This window comes from Salmo trutta, chromosome 34, assembly GCF_901001165.1.
Source record: "Salmo trutta chromosome 34, fSalTru1.1, whole genome shotgun sequence".
NCBI lineage: Eukaryota > Metazoa > Chordata > Actinopteri > Salmoniformes > Salmonidae > Salmo > Salmo trutta.
Window position 1 is genome coordinate 461,218 of NC_042990.1, and position 20,282 is coordinate 481,499.

A 20,282-nucleotide genomic window follows, 5' to 3' on the forward strand; every position below is an offset into this window, starting at 1 on the left:
ACTATTCTACTCAAACCAAACAGAGTCAGTTCGAATTTCTCGCTCACGTTGGTGTGTTGCTCTGCTCCCCGTTCCTGCCCAGTAAAAAAAGTCAGGGATAAAAAAAAAAAAAAAAAGGTACATGCATTAAAGGGAGGGAATAGAATAACATTTAACATTTCAGGTCAGAACCCAAGCCACTGGACACATTACAGTTAACAAAAAATGTAAGTATTCAAATGCAAACCAAAATAAAAAAATAAAAAAAGGTGTGATCTGCAGCAAACATCTTAGGAAAGTGTGACAATGCAAACTCTCAGGTGTTCCGAAACTGAGACTCCTATTAAAATTAAAATACTCGGGAGTAAACGGTCTCCTTTTAGTAGGGCTGGGAATTGCCAGGGACCATACGATATTATCACAATACTTAGGTGCCGATACGATATGTATTGAGATTCGCATGACTCATGATTCTATATGTACTGCAATTCAATACTACGATTTTGTTGCAATTTTATGTTACAAACATAGTGCTTACTATGTCTGCTGCAGAGAGAGAGAGAGAGCATGAATACATTTGTTTTGATCAGTCCTGGAAACAAAAGTGCTGAAAACATGTGGGCTCACTACTTAAAAGATAGAGAACAAGCTATACGATGAAAATTACGGGTGTTTTGGAGCAGGTACAGCAGACTAGCGCTAGCTGAAAAGATACTTTCAAATCAAATCTAATTTGATTTCTCACATGCATCAAATACAACAGGTATTCACCTTACAGTGAAATGCTTACTTACAAGGCCTTAACCAGCAATGCACTTAAGAAATATATATAAGAAATAAACAAATAATTAAAGAGCAGCAGTAAAATAACAATAGCGAGGCATTATACAGGGGGTACTGGTACAGAGTCAATGTCCGGGGGCACCGGTTTGCCGAGGTAATATATACGTGGGTAGCGTTACGAAGGGCGGGGGGGGGGGGCAATATGCAAGTAGTCTGGGTAGCCATTTGATCAGATGTTCAGTAGTCTTATGGCTTGGGGGTAGAAGCTGTTTAGAAGCCACTTGGACAGACTTGCCCTCTGGTACCACTTGCCGTGCGGTAGCGGAGAGAAAAGTCTATGACTAGGGTGGCTGGAGTCTTACAATTTTTAGGGCCTTCCTCTGACACCGCCTGGTATAGAGGTCCTGGATGGCAGGAAGCTTGGCCCCAGTGATGTACTGGGCTGTACGCACTACCCTCTGTGGTGCCTTGCGGTCGGAGGCCGAGCAGTTGCCATACCAGGCAGTGATGCAACCAGTCAGGATGCTCTCGATGGTGCAGCTGTAGAACCTTTTGAGGATTTGAGGACCCATGCCAAATCTTTTTAGTCTCCTGAGGGGGAATAGGTTTTGTCTTGCCCTCTTCACGACTGCCTTGGTGTGCTCGGACCATGTTAGTGTGTTGGTGATGGACACCAAGGAACTTGAATCTCTCAACCTGCTCCACTACAGCCTTGTTGATGAGAATGGAGGTGTACTCGGTCCTCTTTTTCCTGTAGTCCACAATCATCTCCTTTGTATTGATCACGTTGAGGGAGAGGTTGTCGTCCTGGCACCACATTGCCAGGTCTCTGACGACCTCCTTATATGCTGTCTCATCATTGTTGGTGAGCAAACCTACCACTGTTGTGTCATCGGCAAACTTAATGATGGTGTTGGAGTCATGCCTGGCCGTGCAGTCATGAGTGAACAGGGAGTACAGGAGGGGACTGGGCACGCACCCGAGGAGCCCCTGTGATAAGGATCTGCGTGGCGGATGTGTTGTTACCTACCCTTACCACCTGGGGGCGGCCTGTCAGGAAGTCCAGGATCCAGTTGCAGAGGGAGGTGTTTAGTCCCAGGGTCCATAGCTTAGTGATGAGCTTTGAGGGCACTATGGTGTTGAACGCTTAGCTGTAGTCAATGAACAGCATTCTCACATAGGTGTTCCTTTTGTCCAGGTGTGAAAGTGCTGTGTGGAGTGCAATAGAGATTGCATCATCTGTGGATCTGTTGGGACGGTATGCAAATTGGAGTGGGTCTAGGGTTTCTGGGATAATGGTGTTGATGTGACCCATGGCCAGCCTTTCAAAGCACTTCATGGCTACAGACATGAGTGCTACGGGTCGGTAGTCATTTAGGGAGGGTAGGGCAGCCCCCCCCAAAAAATTTGACTCTTTAGCAATCATGTGTGTAAATTTGCCTTAGAACAGTGTTTCCCAACCCTGGTCCTCAAGTACCCCAAACATTACACATTTGTATTGTAACTCTGGACAAGCACACGTGATTCAACTTCTCAACTAATCATGAAGTTCTCAATGAGGTGCGTTTGTCAAGGGCTACAACGAAACTGTGTAATGTTGGGGGTATTTGAGGACCAGGGTTGGGAAACTGCCTTAGAATACCAGGTAAGGGGCTGCCACTGATATTTTGGATCATAGGTCAAGACAATAGAAAACTGGCCTGACAAAGACTACTAGTTTAAAGATAATATGAAGACGACTTCACAGGTGTAGAGACATGTGCATGACGCACCATTGATATACTACAGCCAATGAAATAACTATCTTGAGGCACTCACTCCTGCTTGGTGGTGTGAAGCTCCTCTGTGGTGGTTTCCAGCTGCTTCCTCCACTCGCCTCCCTGGTCCCTGCAGCTCTCTAGCTCCTCCTCCAGGCAGAGCATGGCATCATTCACCCTCTGCCTCTCCTCCTCAATCTGCTGCTGGGACTGACACATAGCAGGGAGAGATCAGACATATGGTACATACATGCAGCTGAAGTTGGAAGTTTATTCTAAAATATTCAATTTTAGAATAAGGCTGTAACATAAATTTGTTTGGGAAAAAGTCAAGGGGTCTGAATACTTTCCGAATGCACTGCACATACCACAGGAGGTTGGTGGCACCTTCATTGGGGAGGACGGGCTCGTGGTAATGGCTGGAGCAGTCAGTGGAATAGTATAAAATATGTCAAACATGGTTTCATGTTTTTGATGCCGTTCCAGCAATTATTATGAGCCGTCCTCCCCTGATACATACAGACAGACATAAATTAACCGGTCCCTGTTTCTCAGGGACCTCCAACCAACGCATATACTGTGTTGTTCCATTTCAGCACTACCATACCGGATTTAACTAATGAAGGGGTAAATTGGATTGGATAGCGAAACACTGAACATTTGACATATGAAGAGTTTATTTCCAAAATGCTATATCCACCAATTTCTCACGTGTTTTTTCATCAGGAATGATTTCTTATGGGTACCTTCATGTGTGTGTAAAATATTACTGTTCAGTTTTTTTATCCATACATTTTAGATCTGTATACATGATTTTTTTTTTTTTGCAAAACGTTATATATCCGTTGTTTAGCTGGAATGAAATGTTTGTATCCTGTATATTCACTGTGGTATGTGGTTGTCTCACCTAGCCATCTTAAGATGAATGCACTTTATGTAAATTTCTCTGGATAAGAGCATCTGCTAATGACTAACATTTCAAATGTTTTACATAGAGATCACATATTACTGTATTGAATAATTTTTATAACATTTTTTAAATAGTGATATCACAAATGTATACTTTGTACATTTCATTAAAATGTTGTTATTTGCTATATTTGACCGTGTAAAACCAAGCGTACAACTTATTTCTCTGAGAGTGAGGCGGATATGTCAAGTGATAGATTTGAAACAAATACATGCCTGTCATTGAACAACCCCATGCCATGTTTAGATCGTTTTTTCACTCACTAATCTCTCATAATTTCTTTAAAACAATAAAAAGCTCATTTACCAACATTTCTGAAAATGGATACATAGCATTTTGGAATGAAACTCCCCCCCCCCAACGTATCTACCTGTGACACCTGTTCCATGGTGCTCCTCAGGGTTTCCATGTCCTGGCTGTACTGCTCCCTGAGGGCCTCCATCTCCTGGTCGTGGCTCCCCACCTCTTCCTTCAGCGCCCCCTTCAGGGCCGTCAGCTCTCTCTCCCTCTGACGCAGCACTTCCTCCTGACGCTGGCGCAACATTGTCGCCTCCGCCAGGTCCGCCTGCAACGACATCACATCCTGCAAGGGAGAAAGAGAAGAAGGCGAGATAGAGTGTGTGTAGATAGCACTGAATGGCTGCCGTTCATCACCTGGGAGTTTATAAAATGCCCCCATACAATGTAAAGCACTTTGAAGAGTGCTACATAAATGCAAGACATCATCATCGGGGCAGCAGGTAGCCTAATGGTTAAAGTGTTGGGCCAGTAACCGAAAGGTTGCTAGATCGAATCCCCGAGCTGACAAGGTAAAAATCTGTCGTTCTGCCTCTGAACAAGGCAGTTAACCCACTGTTCCTAGGCAGTCATTGTAAATAAGAATTTGTTCTTAACTGACTAGTTAAATAAAGGTTAAATAAAAATGTTAAAATCATCCTTGTCGTACTGTCTGCAGTGACATGGAGTCTGTTTGTGGTGTGTTCTCTGGCATTCCCCTCAGCTCCTCCTGAAGCTCAGCCAGCTGGTCTTCCTGTTGACGCACCCGAGACTCTGCCCCCTCTCTGGCCATCCGCAGCTGGGTCAACCTGATAGGGAAGACACCAATCAATATACTCATTAACGTATCAGTCAATTAGACAATCAATCCATCAACCAAACAATTAAAGAAGCAGGAGATTAAGGACCCTTTAATGGGCTGCTTAAAGGTGCAATCCATAGGTTCTCTATATTCTGACAACAAAACGTAGAATAAATACATGCGGTGACATCACTTTTGGGGCGTCTTAACACACATACACTGCAAATGCACACAGATTCCAGACACAGATTAAACCTAGTCTATTTAAAAGTGATTTTCAGTCCAGGGCTAGGCCTAATCTGTGACAAGCAAAACCGGCCCTAGGTGTGTGAAGCCTAGCTTACTCTTCTTGGGCCATCTGTAGTTCGGTTTTGTTGCGGTCCAGTTGTTCCTGAAGCTGGTGGTTCTCATTCAGACACTGCTCCAACTCCTTCTTCAGATTCCCATGAGACCCTTGTTTAGGAGGAACCTGACAGAGGAGACAAGTCAATATACATACAACTGTACCTACTATAATTGTACAGCATTCAGCAGTGTACTCAGGTGGCCTAGTGGTTAGAGCATTAGGCCAGTAACCGAAAGGTTGCTGGATCGAATCCCCTGAGCTGACAAGGTAAACATCTGTCGTTCTGCCTCTGAGCAAGGCAGTTAACCCACTGTTCCCCGGGCGCCGAAGACGTGGATGTCGATTAAGGCAGCCCCCTGTACCGCTCTGATTCAGAGACTGACTAGGTATCCCCCTTTCAATCTACAATTCACTATCCCATCAGAAATGCCTAGAAACCTGCATTCAACACTACATTGTTGGCAACAAATAAATTGATACAGATTGGCATCAATGTTATCGCCAAAGCGCAGTATCTACAATATACACCATCAAATAGTGCTAGGGGGTGTCATTCACAGGAGGTTGGTGGCACCTTAATTGGGGAGCCCGTGCTTGTGGTAATGGCTGGAGAAGAATAAGTGGAATGGTATCAAACATGTTTTCTATGCGTTTCATGCCAGTTCATTAGCGCCTTTCCAGACATTATTATGAGCCGTCCTCCCCTCAGCAGCCTTCACTGGTGTCAATCAAATTATTTGAAGAAATTACAATATTTCTCACATTGCTCAGTGTAGTAAACACCTTTCTGCGTGTCCAACTATCTGAAAGGGTAAAAAGCACCAGTATGTCTTATCCAACACCCACACCAGCCCACTGTTTGTTTGTCAGGAGAGGTTTTTAAAACCGTGAATAAATCTGACTAGTCACCATCTGTATAATGGCTCTGCATCCCAAATAGCACCCTATAAAAGTGCACTACTCTTGACCAGGGCCCAGAGTAGGGTACTATGTAGGGAATAGCATTTGGAACACAGCCTGGATGTAGCTCAGTGACAATACGGATGGAGGGTAAAGTTTTGCCCTGCGGAACTAACATTCCTCTGACAATTTCCTCACATATTATCAGTGATCGATTATGGTCTGTGCTGCAGAGATTCTGCTCTCCTCAAGGCAACTGGCAAATCACTTCGTTTTGGTTTTATCTGTTTGTAAAGAGGGGTAATGTAATGTAGAGTTGAATTGACTATGAACTGGACAGTAGAAATAATATAATTTAGTCAATGGACAGGTCAGTTAGCTGCTAGCTATATCCTTGAGGGAAATCTGAATAACCATCTGTCTAAATTAATAGTACATGCGATACTGAATATCATACAAATTAGATAACAGGTGTGCCTTCTGGCTGTAGGAGGCAGGCAAGCACACACGCACAACACCTGCTTCAAGTAACCCAACACACCAGCTCGTGTTCCACCACACAGGCAGCAGAGAAACTTTGTGTCTGCTATTTCACACTGATACCAGTATACCATTTAACACTGCTCTAGAGCCAGCCAAAACAATCTACTGATGTTCAGAGAGCACTTAAACACGGAGTTGAACCAACAATCATATCTAGTAGAGTGAAGAGAACACGTTATACTATATTTGTACTAGGATTGTCAAATCTCTGGCTGCTTATACTGTATGCTTAAGCAGAATTAAACTATTACCAATGGTATCCAAGCTATTAAATAATGTTGATACACTACTTGATCAAAAGTATGTGGAGACCTGCTCCATCGAACATCTCATTCCAAAATCATGGGCATTACTATGGAGTTGGTCCCCCCTTTGCTGCTAGAAAAAGCCTCCGCTCTTCTGGGAAGACTTCCACTAGTTGTTGGAACATTCCTGGGGGGGAACGACGACTTGCTTCCATTCAGCCACAAGAGCATTAGTGAGGTTGTGCACCAATGTTGGGCAATCAGGCCTGGCTCGCAGTCGGCGTTCCAAATCATCCCAAAGGTGTTCACTGGGGTTGAGGTCAGGAATCTGTGCAGGCCAGTCAAGTTCTTCTACGCCGATCTCAACAAACCATTTTTGTATGGACCTTGCTTTGTGTACGGGGCATTGTCATGTTGAAACAGGAAAGGGCCTTCCACAAACTATTGCCAAAGTAGGAAGCACAGAATCATCTAGAATGTCATTGTATGCTGTAGGATTAAGATTTCCCCTCACTGGAATGTAGGGGCCTAGCCCAAACCATGAAGAAACAACCCCAGAACATTATTTCTCCTCCACCAAAAACGTTGCAGTTGGCACTGTGCATTGGGGCAGGTAGCGTTCTCCGTTCATCCGTCAAACCCAGGTTAGTCCGTCGGACTGCCAGATGGTGAAACTTGATTCATCACTCCACAGAACGCGTTTCCACTGCTCCAGAGTCCAATGGCGGCAAGCTTTACACCACTCCAGCCGACACTTGGCATTCAGATGTTGATCTTAGGCTTGTGTGCGGCTGCTCGGCCATGGATACCCATTTAATGAAGCTCCCGACGAACAGTTCTTGTGCTGACGTTGCTTCCGGAGGCCGTTTGGAACTCGGTAGTGAGTGTTGCAACCGAGGACAGACGATTTTTACGCGCTTCAGCACTCTGCGGTCCAGTTCTGTGAGCTTGTGTGGCCTACCACTTAACGGCTGAGCCGCGAAGTGTTGCTCCTAGACATTTCCACATCACAATAACAGCACTTGCAGTTGACCGGAGAAGCTCTAACAGGGCAGAAATTTGACAAACTGACTTGTTGGAAAGGTGGCATCCTATGAAGGTACCACGTTGAAAGCCACTGAGCTCTTCAGTAAGGCCATTCTACTGACAATGTTTGTCGATGGAGATCGCATGGCGGTGTGCTCGATTTTATACACCTGTCAGCAAGGGGTACGGCTTAAATAGCAAAATCCACTAATTTGAAGTGGTGTCCATACACTTTTGTATATAAAGTGTATAGGTGTAGTATTTAGACCTAAACTGGTGTTCAAATACTCATACTAACCACATTATTTGTGACGTAAATTGAGTATGTAGTATGCTTATTGGTCATAGTATGGATATAAAAGGGAAAGGGGGATAACTAGTCAGTTGCACAACAATGCATTGTCAGAGAGGTGCAGGAGGCTGCCTTAAATCGATATCCACATCGTCTGCATCTGGGTAACAGTGGGTTAACTGCCTTGCTCAGGGGCAGAAGGACATATTTTTACCTTGTCAGTCCGGGGATTCGATCCAGCAACCATTCGGTTACTGGCCCAACACTCCTACCCACCAGGCTACCTGCCGCCCTAATATAGTTAGTATGCCAAAGGTTCACGGATGTCGTACTACATTCACCAAAATACAAAGTATACAAGCAGTAGACAGTATTTCCATTCTTTTAGAGCCCATAATGAAATTCTTCAGAAAATGGGCAGGCTTCATAAGATCTTCAGATTTGAAGAACATTTCGGAAAATATGCAGCCTATATCCGACAAGAGCGGCTACAAATTCTTGCTTTAACTAATTATGACAAATGTTAAGCAATGTAATAAAGTAATGAGTTTTCAATAAGTTGTTGGCTGACAATTTGTAGGCTAAGCTAGCCTTACGAACCGCATAGCATATCATTACAGCAGTTGCTTGTATGTACTGTTATGTTAGCTAGCTACCTAACGTTAGTTGGCTACTAAGACATGAAAATTGCCAGTATATTAACTATATGCTATCTAACTAACTACCAAACGTTTATTAACTTCATTAGTCATGTCATTCTTAGCTTAGCTAAGTGGTATAGTTGTGCTTTCTCAGTGGACATTGTTAATGAAGTCGTAAGATGTCTAGCTAGTATTTGTTATGTAACAAGCTTGGAAGAAGTTGCATAGCAACAGCATCAACTTCCGGTAGACAGGCAAAGCGCTAGTACACTCAACTGAAAAGATACCGTTCGTTTACAGAATACTAAAATTAACTAATGGTATATATTAAGTGTTATACAGTATGTTAGTATGGGTATTCGAACAAAGTGCTAGTCTTGAACCAGAACATGAACTAGCCTTGGGGAACAGTGGTGTTAGAAAATGTCATCTCATTATTAGAGCAGTCCTATAACGGTGCCAGTCCATTTACCACCCCCTCAGCCATCACAGGCCAAAATGTCTCAAGAGCCACCACTTGTGGTGATGAGTTAAGATGGCCACCCTTCACAGCATCACCATGGATACCACTGTAACACTGGCCCCCACACAATTATTAATAGATCCCAATGACTGAGCCCTTAAAACACTGACTGGGCCCATCCTAATCAGCTTTTCTCTTCAGATGCTCTGTTGTCAAGATACCCCACAGATGATTTACATGGTTAGTAGCTACAATCACACTGAAGGTTACATAATGAGATATAAATGACAGCATATATACACATACACTAGTGGTCATACCTGGAGGTTGCCATGTGCACACATAAAATGAATGTCTGCATAGAATTAATACTAGGCCAAGGCTGTGGATCCGTAGGCAACCGCCCTGTCCCGCCCGCCTGTATCCCTTTTCCCTACAGCTAAATTCCGAATCAAGTTCTGTGCATGTGTTTCTTTACCTCTATTTTACACAAAAAAATGTGGTCACCCTCCCTTCGCATTTCTCACTGTCAATCATGAAGGATAAGTTTTACAGGTGAAATATCCATGCAGCATCTGCATACCAACCACTAGATCTCAATCAGTTTCATGGGGATATGATTTTAGACCTTCTTGAGTCATACAGTGTTGTTTCAAAGTAGTGTTGTTTTGAAGTTTAGAGCAGATGGTGTTAGGCCCAGTGCAGTCAAAAGCGTGATTTGTCTGTGTTTTATATACATTTCCATCATACGAGGTTGGAATAATACTATGAAATTGCGAAAAGTATGCTAATACTATTTTCGTACGAGAGCTGTTGGGGAAAAAACACCTCAAATTTCAGCCTGTGGGATGGAGTTTGGCCTGCCTGGTGAGATCACCAGAAGGTCAATTTGTTAATAGACCAATAAGAGAGTTCCAAACCTCTCTGCCAATAACAGCTAGTTTTCAGTTTTCCCCTCCCCACTCAGACCACTCCAACAGTTCTAACTCTTCGCTAAGAAGCTATTTATTTTAAAAAAAGTTTTAATTGAAAACAGTCGCAGTAAGCTACTTAATTGTTCCCCGAAAATTGATATTGAGATCAAAATGGCTGCATTAGACCTTAAACTGTTGAAATACCTGTGTTGAGCTTCAAATCAAAGAACAGACTGAACAAAACGATAAACGCAACATGTAAAGTCCCATGTTTCATGAGCTGAAATAAACGATCCCAGAAATGCTCCATATGCACAAAAAGCTTATTGCACACAAATTTGTTTACATCACTGTTAGTGAGCATTTCTTCTTTTCAGTTGTCACACAACACATTGCCACAGATCTCTCAAGTTGAGGGAGTGTGCAATTGGCATGCTGACTGCAGGAATGTCCAGCAGCGATGTTACCAGATAATTGAATGTTCATTTCTCTACCATAAACTGCCTTCAATTTTGTTTTAGAGAATTTGGCTGTAAGTCCAACCGGCCTCACAACCACAGACCACGTGTATGGCGTTGTTTGGGCTGGTGTTTGCTGATAAAATCGTTGAAATTGTTGCATTTAGATTTATTTTCAGTATATTTTTTCTAGTGCTGCTGTAGAATTTTGGCAACATGTCTGAAATTTTACCATTTGCACAATCATCCTAAAATCTCATAAGAAATCAAGTGATGTTCTGTCTTACTTCATTATACTATTATATTCAGTTATGAAGAATACCATCTTTGTGATCTTGCAGACATTGATTCAGCTTTGATCAAACTTTATTAAAACGAGCGCCATTTGACAGTCTGCCAGTTCTCTACGAGTAGAACAGAAACTGTGCGTGAAGTAGAAAATAGACTTTTAGCTGTCAGGAAGAGGGGTTCAGAAAAACTTGGATCCACAGCCACTCTGTAAAAAGCATATGCATAAAGAAAATAGGCCTATACAAAGACTGCTGTACACAAATATAGGCTACTGACCGCAGGAACAAACTGTTCCGAGGAGAATACAATTTTGACAGTGCTAAAATGCTGACTGTATCCGACTGTATCAAAACTGACCGTATACTTTTAAATACCCTGCGAGCCGCTTGATCTAATCTTCACATTTTTGGGGTGTCAAAACGGAGCTCTTGGGGAGACAGAATATTACTATAAAAGTTATACAAACTCCCTCTTATATGTACAGAGAACACACGCATCCTCAAGCTGTTACTCTTACATACAAAGCTCAAACACACACACATTTATAAACAAACACTTTTTCTTTGATATGAGCACACTAAAATGGGTCAATCTCGGCTGAATAAGCACATAGTAGTACAAATACTTTCACCCCCTTTTCTTGATTATTCAATTAGTAAGTAAAGTCCCATCTCAGCAACTCCTTTATTGACTCGTGAGAGGCAAAGGTCGAGAGCCAATGCGTCCTCCGAAACAAGACCCTGCCAAGCCGCACTGCTTCTTGACACACTGCTCGCTTAACCCGGAAGCCAGCTGTACCAATGTGTCGGGGTCAGCTTGCAGGTGCCCGGCACGCCACAAGGAGTCGCTAGAGCGTGATGGGACAAGGAAATCCCCAGCCAGTCAAACCCTCATGACGTTGGGCCAATTGTGCGGCACCTTATGGTCTCCCAGTCACAGCCAGCTGTGACACAGCCTGGGATCGAACCCTGGGCTGTAGTGACGCCTCAAGCACTGCAATGCAGTGCCTTAGACTGTTGCACAACTTGGGAGGCCATAATTTCCTTATAAAACGTTCATTCTTACCTTAGCACCACTGGTCGTCTCATAGACAAGGTTGCCTTTACGTTTGATGGATACATCACTCTCACTGGTCCTAATGCAGAGGGCAGAAAATGAAGTTGTGCTTTAGTAAGATAAGGATACCTATGAATGCAAGTGGTCTCCAGTGGTAAACATTATAATTAAGCAATAAGGCCCGAGGTGGTATGGCCAACATACCACGGCTAAGGGCTGTTCTTAGGCACGATGCAAAGGTATGTTAGCCATATACCACAAACCCCAGAGGTGCCTTATTGCTATCATAAACTGGTTACCAACTGGTTACCAACATAATTAGAGCAGGAAAAACAAAATGTTTTGTCATACCATGGTACACGGTCTGATATACCACGGGTGTCAGCCAATCAGCATTCAGGGTTCAAACCACCCAGTTTATAATTACTGATATAAGAGTGTAATCGTTTTCTTAGAGTACAGGACATTTTGGTACAGGAGTAACAAAATAAATAATTTACGGTGAAACATTGCCCAATTCAAGCTTGAGTGTAGGATTTCTCTTGGTTTTTACCACTACCACGATAACGTCTATCACAATGTAACAGCAGAGACTCGGAAGCAACATCCTTCTAGGTCACATGTTTGTAACTTTCTTTACCCCTCTTTCAGGATGGTGTAGATAGCTTGTTTGGTTTGTGGTTCCTCTCCACTGATGACCTCTACACTCTGATCCCTCAGAGGGGCCGGCATCCCCTTCAATGGTAAAAGACATTGAGGGTCAGAACAGATACATTATACGGCTCACACACAAAAAAACTCAACTTTGTTACTTACTGTCCTCTTTGGTGGGATGGCAGGAGGGGTATCCTTGACAACTAACTTCCCAGGTGACTTTATGAAGCTCAGCTTGGGGCCAGGGAGGGCTGTCACCTTGGCAACTGAGGCAGGGCTCATTCCTAGGCTACTGTACGGAGGTGTGGATGAGGAGGTGGAGGAGAAGAGCAAGGAGGCAGTGTTGGGAGTTGGCGAAGGAGGTGAGACCTCAGGATGAACGTCTTTGCAAGCATCCAGACTTCTGGAGCGTCTGCGTTCGTCAAACTTGAGCCGCAGCCTTGTTCCGGAGCGCCCCCTAGTCTGTCCAGTAGGAGTGCCAATGTTGAACTTGCTGATCAGCTTGTTGATAGGCGCCAGGGAAGTCTTGTCTATGGCAGGAACAATCGCCTCATTGAACAACACTGGAGGGGGTTCTGGGATGGACGAATCAAGTCCATTTCTGCCCAGCAAACCACCGAGCCCCACCCCATTCTGCCTGTCCCCTCTGGGACTAACAGGTTTGAGCCCTGCCTCATTAAATTCCTCCCCGTTGACCCAACCTCTCTCCTTCATATCCACTCTGTAGGGTTCTGCTGCTGTGGGACCGGGTTCTTCCTTGACCTTTACCTTCATCTGTCCTTCCCTCCGGGGCTCACCCTCACACTCTCTCTGGCTCCCAGCCTGGCCATCCCCAGGAGGTCTCTTGAAAGGACTCCCAAAGTCCTCCCTGCCCTCGCCCTCTGGTGTGGACTTCGGAGAGACTGGAAAGCTGAGTGTTTGTCTGGTAGGGGCGTAAGGGTTCTGGACATCCCCCCCCTCCTTCCTCTGGGGCAGACTGTTGTAGGGTGAGGAGAGGCCCGAGTTGGGGTTCTGTGACTGGGCCTGCTGGGTCTTCAGCTGCACCCCATACGAGTCTCCCTTCTCCCCATCCTTCAGCACCACGTAGGGCTGGCCGGAGATGCCCTGTACCCGCACGGCCACCCCGTACTTGTTGGAGGGGGGCATGGCGCCGCTACCCCCTCTGGTCTTCTCGGGGTAGCCCCCGCCAGTGTCATGGAGGTCCTTGATGAAGCGGATCTGGACACCGTAGTCAAGCGGAGGCTTCCTGTCTGTGGAGAGGGCCATTTTGACTTCCTGGTTGGGCAGAGGGTGAAATTCTAATCAGTCCACATACACATGTTGCAGTTGACAGTCAGCTTCACAAGTCATTTTTTAAAGAACAGTTGTACAGAAGTCAAAATAATATTTGTTCTCTTTATCCTAACAAGTTTCTCCATTTCTATCAAAGCTATCGTGTTTCAGGTTCTACACCTGACAATGAGCAGGTTACTGGCACAATGCATTCCCTGAAACTGACTCGCATCACACGGTTAATCATCCACTTAGTGCACCGCTTTCATTCTCACAAAGACATACTGTACACATGAAATTCACATCTCAGTCTGGTGTCTCACGGTTTCTCTACTAGTCTAGAATTTGCCTGGGGCTGTTTAGTTTCCTCTTAGTCACTGCTGCCTGCCACCACAGGACGGCCATTGATGGGGTTTGCATATGACCATTACATTACGGATTGACATCCGCTTGAATCTTTTTCATATTTGCAACTGGTATAGTATGAGATATGGCATATCTTCATGATACCCTATCGTATGCCCTATTCTGTACAATAGCTTTTCTCACAGGATGTAAAGTATTCCTTGAGACAATTATGCCACTGGGCCACTGAACATTTCTTTGTGCTGGTGTAGTCCTTTCTGTGTGGGTGTAATGTGTGAGAGAGGAGGAGAAAGAGAATGACTGAAGAGAGTGGGTTTAGAGGGCCTGCGGGTCCGACAGCGATCATTGTGACGTGGTCGGAATTTTTCATGCTGCCCGCTCATAAAAAGATAAGCTATATCCTATATGCAAAACGTAGCTCAAGAGAAAGTGCGAGTGTCCACGCTCATCATTCTCGGTGCTTCAAGTTCAATAGCCATAGCCTACCTCTGCGTGCGAGATCAGGTATGCATGTAGTCTCAATGGAATAGTTATAATAGGCTATAGCCTATGCATTGGCGGAGAAGCACACCGTTATCTTTCTAAATACTACAACAATACTACAATACTACATTGCCTAGAAATAAATATTGATCACCCATATTTGTCTCCATCTGAAAATCATCCCGCTCCTAAAAAAGGTAGGCTATATGCAAAACGTAGCTCAAGAGAAAGTGTCCACTTCCTCTCCAACTTTGTTTTATGTCCACGACCCCATTTTGATATCTGAAATTTCCCAACTTTGTGAAAAAAAACTACCCAATTTAACAGCCAATGTTAACTTTTTTTATTTGAGTCTATGGCAGTCACTGTTAGAATGTTTTTTTATTATTTCTGATTGTCTCCTCCACTCACCATCACATACTTTTAATGTGGGGCTATGACAGTCAATTGCAAATTAGTCTGATATAAGGTCTCATCTCACCACCACTAATGAGATGGGTCTGCTTGATGCATGTCGCTTGGGAGATTCTCAAAGTCAGGGGGCGTGGTCGACAATGAGAGCACTTAATCCAGAAGGGTAGCCTACCATGTGTTATATGGTGCTTTGAAATCAACTGGGAAGTCGGGAAAAATACACAACATCAAATCATGAAGTCAGTGAACTTTTGGTCGGAAAGTCAGAGCTCTATATAGAAGCCAGAGTTCCCAGTTGCATCACTTATGTCTAAAATAACATTGCAGGACTGAGGTTGGTTTCGGGATCAGTTCTTGCATACAGAAAAATAAAGGCAGCCAGATAGTTATGAAAACCTGCGGGTGTGGGCGAGATGAAGAAATCAGTGCCGCGCAGACCTCTAAGTGGGTACTTGTTTGTGCGTAGCATAAATTACTAGCTAGATATACGACTTCAGGTGTGTTAATATACTGGCAAGTCCGATGCATTAGTAGCCAACTAACGTTACATAGCTAGCTAACATACCGGTGCATAGTGCTGTAATGATATGCTATGCATTTCGTAAGATAGCTAACAAATTGTCAGCCAACATAACATGAAACGTAACCTATTTGAAAAGTCATTACATTGCTTTAATTATGACAAATGTTGAGCTATGAATTTGCTTCCACGCTCATCGGACTTCAGCTGCATATTTTCCGCCATTTACTTAAAATCTGAAAACGTTGTGAAGCCATGCCCATTTTCTTAAGAATTGTCCTTAAAAGAAGGCCTTAAAAGAACAGATATAGTGTTCACTACTTCGTATTTTGGTGAATTTAGTACGACATCTGGGAACTTTTGGCATCAACAGCGATACCGATTATTAAAATCGGTCGATAGATATATATAATAATGACAATTACAACACTGAATGAACACTTATTTTAACTTAATACATCAATAAAATCAATTTAGCCTCAAATAAATGAAACGTTCAATTTGGTTTAAATAATGCAAAAACCAAGTGTTGGAGAAGAAAGTAAAAGCGCAATATGTGCCATGTAAAAAAGCTAACGTTTAAGTTCCTTGCTCAGAACATATGAAAGCTGGTGGTTCCTTTTAACATGAGTATTCAATATTCCCAGGTAAGAAGATTAAGGTTGTAGTTATTATAGGACTATTTCTCTCTATACCATTTGTATTTCATATACCTTTGACTATTGGAAGTTCTAATAGGTACTTTAGTATTGCCAGCCTAATCTCGGGAGTTGATAGGCTTGAAGTCATAAACAGCGCAATGCTTGAAGCACAGTGAAGAGCTGCTGGCAAATGCACGAAAGTGCTGTTTGAATGAATGCTTACAAGCCTGCTGCTGCCTACCACCGCTCAGTCAGACCGTTCTATCAAATCAGACTTAATTCTAATATAATAACACAGAAATACAAGCCTTGGGTCATTAATATGCTCAAATCCAGAAACTATAATTTCGAAAACAAAACGTTTATTCTTACAGTGAAATACAGAACCTTTCCGTATTTTATCTAACTGGTGGCATCCATAAGTCTAAATATTGCTGTTACATTGCACAACCTTCAATGTTGTTATAATTATGTAAAATTCTGGCAAATGAATAATGGTCTGTTAGGAAGAAATGGTCTTCACACAGCTCGCAACGAGCCAGGGGGCCCAAACTGCTGCATATACCCTGACTCTGCTTGCACAGAACAAGAAAAGTGACAATTTCCCTACTTAAAAGAAAATCATGTTAGCCGGCAATATTAACTGAATATGCAGGTTTAAAAATATATACTTGTGTATTGATTTTAAGAAAGGCATTGATGTTTATGGTTAGGTACATTGGTGCAAAGAGTGCTTTTTTTCGCGAATGCTCTTGTTAAATCATCACCCGTTTGGCGAAGTAGGCTGTGATTCAATGACAAATTAACAGGCACCGCATAGATTATATGCAACGCTGGACAAGCTAGATAAACTAGTAATATCATCAACCATGTGTAGTTAACTAGTGATTATGTTAAGATTGATTTTTTTTTTTTATACGATAAGTTTAATGCTAGCTAGCCCCTTACCTTGGCTCCTTGCTGCACTCGCATAACAGGTAGTCAGCCTGCCCCGCAGTCTCCTCATGGAGTGCAATGTAATCGGCCATAATCAGTGTCTAAAACTGCCGATTACTGACTTGAAGTCTGCCCTAATTAATTATTTATTTATTTTTTATATAAAAAAATAAAAAATTAATCGGCCATTCCGATTAAAATCGGTTGACCTCTACTAACTATAGCCATACTATGATCGATAAGCATACTACATACTCAATTTACATCACAAATAGTACGGTTAGTATGATTATTCAAACACAGATACATTGTTCCTTCTCAGTATCTATACACCATCTTGATATTATTGACTATAGACTGCTGCGCCACTCAGGAGGTTAAGGCACTGCATCTCAGTGCAAGAGGCGTCACTACACGCCCTGGTTCGATTCCAGGCTGTATCACAACTGGCCATGATTGGGAGTCCCATAGGGCAGCACACAATTGGTCCAGCATCACCTGGGTTAGGGTTTGTCTGGGTAAGGGTTTGACCGGGGTAGGCCGTCATTGTAAATAAGTATTTGTTCTTAACTGACTTGCCTAGTTAAATAAAAGGTAAAAAAAACTGTGGTTTAAAAAAAAATGTGTTATGGCTTTTCAACCTCGGCTCTGAATACACGATATGGCAATCTATCTAATGGAAGCTTCTCTAATGTCAAACATGCAAAGTGTGGTGTACCGCAGGGCAGCTCTCTAGGTCTTTTCTATTTTTACCAATGAGCTGCCGGTGGCATTAAACAAAGCATGTGTGCCCATGTATTATGATGATGATGATGATGATGATGATGATTCAACCACATACGCATCAGCAACCACAGCTAATGAAGTCACTGAAACCCTCAGAGTTGCAGTCTGTTTTGGAATGGGTGCCCAGTAATAAACTGGTCCTGAACATCTAAAACTAAGAGCATTGTATTTGCTACAAGTCATTCCCTAAGCTCTAGACCTCAGTTGAATCTGGTAATGAATGGTGTGGCTGTTGAACAAGTTGACGAGACTAAATTACTTCGCGTTCCTTTAGATTGTAAACCGTCATGGTCAAAACATGTAAATTCAATGGTTGTAAAGATGGGGACAGGTCTGCCGGAATAAAGAGATGCTCTGCTTTTTTGACACCACACTCCAAAAAGCAAGTCTGGCAGGCTCTAGTTTTGTCTTATTTTGATTATTGTCCAGTTGTGTGGTCGAGTGCTGCAAGGAAATACCTAGTTAAGCTGCAGCTGGCCCGGAACAGAGTGGCACGTTTTGCTCTTCATTGTAAATCAGAGGGCTGATATAAATACTATGCGTGCCAGTCTCTCTTGGCTAAGAGTTGAGAAGTGACTGACTGCATCACTTCTTTTCATAAGAAACATTGTGTTGAAAATCCAAAATAGTTTGCATAGTCAATTTACACACAGCTTTGACACACACACGCCACCAGGGGTCTTTTCAGAGTGACCAAAATCCAGAACAAATACAAGAAAGCGTACAGTATTATATAGCGACATTATTGCATGGAACTCTGTTCCATCTCATATTGTTCAAATTAACAGTAAACCTGGTTTCAAAAAACAGATAAAGCAACACCTCACAACACCTCTTCCTCTATTTGACCTAGATAGTTTGTGTGTTTGTATTGGTATATAGGCTACATGTGCCTTGAGCTGTTCTTGTCTATTAATGTTCTGTATTATGTAATGTTTCATGTTTTGTGTGGATCCCAGGAAGAGTAGCTGCTGCTTTTGCAACAGCTAATGGCGAGCCTAATAAAATACCAAATACACCCCCCCCCAAACAAAAATGGGTAAACATACCATTGTTCCACCTCAACTGGAAAGTGCTTTGATTTATAAAATCAGTAGCACTCAACATGAACATTATCTTATACTGAACAGAAATATAAAAACACAACATGTAGTGTTAGTCCCATGTTTTATGAGCTGAAATAAAAGATCACAGAAATGTTCTATATCCACAAAAGGCCAATCTCTCAAAAGCCAATCTCTCAAATATCCAGCAACTTCGCAAAGCCAATGAATAGGAGTGAGACATTCCACATGACACAGTTTCAGTTACATGTAGCCCATCAACCATGTAGCATTCAGTTCAGTTAACCTATCAATACAGGGGTTAAATTTCAACCTCTCTCCCAAAAACGCTGGGAGCAGGGGGGAAAAGGTGGACAGGATACTCCTATTGTCCCAACTCCTTGGAGCGTGATCCACCAGTGGCTATGCTAGGAATGGGCCTTTCTCCTCTCATCTACCCCAGAGCCATCTCCCACAGACTTCATAGACCCACTCAGCCAGAGTGTGTTTGCAATGGGCACACCTGCACTGTGCACACCCCCCACCCATCTGTCTCAACACAGAAGCTGCCTCACTCCTCTTTCCTTAATTTTTCTTGCTAGTGTCGGGTTACAGATGCTGCTAAACTGCTCGAGTTTATCCCACAGCAGTTGAGTGAGGGCCATTGTCTCGTTTTCTGATTAATTGGTAACCTGGGGGCAATGAATCAATAACCAGAGGTAATTAGCTGTTGGTTTACACTGTAACAGCCCATCCCTTGACCATTAGGCGAGATTAACAAGTCAAAGTCAGCCTTTGTCTTCTAAAAAAAATTCTCAGGATTCCAGACATTCTCTCTATACTAAATGTTCTGCGTGAGTTTCCATTGGTTTAAGAAGCGGATTATGAGGAAGCTGTACAATTGGAGAATTGGGGCATCTAATGTATGAATAAGGGAGGTTTTAGTTTGAGGGTTTAAACAGTTGATCGGAAGGGGTTAGTAAGGCTAACTGCCATCTCATTCCAAAATCATGAGTATTAATATGGAGTTGGTCTCCTTTGCTTCTATAAACAGCCTCAGTAGTGAATGTTGCAAACGAGGACAGATGATTTTTACACGCTACGCGCTTCAGCACTCCCATTCTGTGAGCTTGTGTGGCCTACCACTTTGCGGCTGAGCCGGTGTTGCTCCTAGACGTTTCCACTTAACAATAACAGTACTTACAGTTGACTGGGGCAGCTCTTACAGGGCAGAAATGTGACGAACTGACTTGTTGGAAAGGTGGCATCCTATGACAGTGCAATGTTGAAAGTTACTGATCTCTTCAGTAAGGCTATTTTACTGCCAATGTTCGTCTATGGAGATTGCATGGCTTTGTGCTCAATTTTATACACCTGTCAGCAACGGGTGTGGCTGAAATAGCCAAATCCACTAATTTGAAGGGG

At 43.1% G+C, this 20,282-nt stretch overlaps 1 protein-coding gene across 2 annotated transcripts in view; it reads right to left on the reverse strand.

The window, feature by feature from the left end:
- cgnb (cingulin b) overlaps nucleotides 1-20,282 on the reverse strand; it is a 49,284-nt gene that overhangs the window by 10,399 nt on the left and 18,603 nt on the right. The window contains exons 2-9 of one of the 2 annotated variants that reach the window (XM_029731209.1): nucleotides 12,559-13,671; nucleotides 12,383-12,477; nucleotides 11,752-11,821; nucleotides 4,912-5,036; nucleotides 4,436-4,574; nucleotides 3,860-4,072; nucleotides 2,581-2,729; nucleotides 48-74 (exon numbers count right to left, since the gene is read on the reverse strand). In XM_029731209.1, coding sequence (XP_029587069.1) covers nucleotides 48-74; nucleotides 2,581-2,729; nucleotides 3,860-4,072; nucleotides 4,436-4,574; nucleotides 4,912-5,036; nucleotides 11,752-11,821; nucleotides 12,383-12,477; nucleotides 12,559-13,662 — 1,922 coding nt within the window. In that variant the 5' untranslated portion in view covers nucleotides 13,663-13,671. The remainder of the gene's footprint in view (nucleotides 1-47; nucleotides 75-2,580; nucleotides 2,730-3,859; nucleotides 4,073-4,435; nucleotides 4,575-4,911; nucleotides 5,037-11,751; nucleotides 11,822-12,382; nucleotides 12,478-12,558; nucleotides 13,672-20,282) is intronic. The other variant, XM_029731210.1, reaches the window with a different exon arrangement.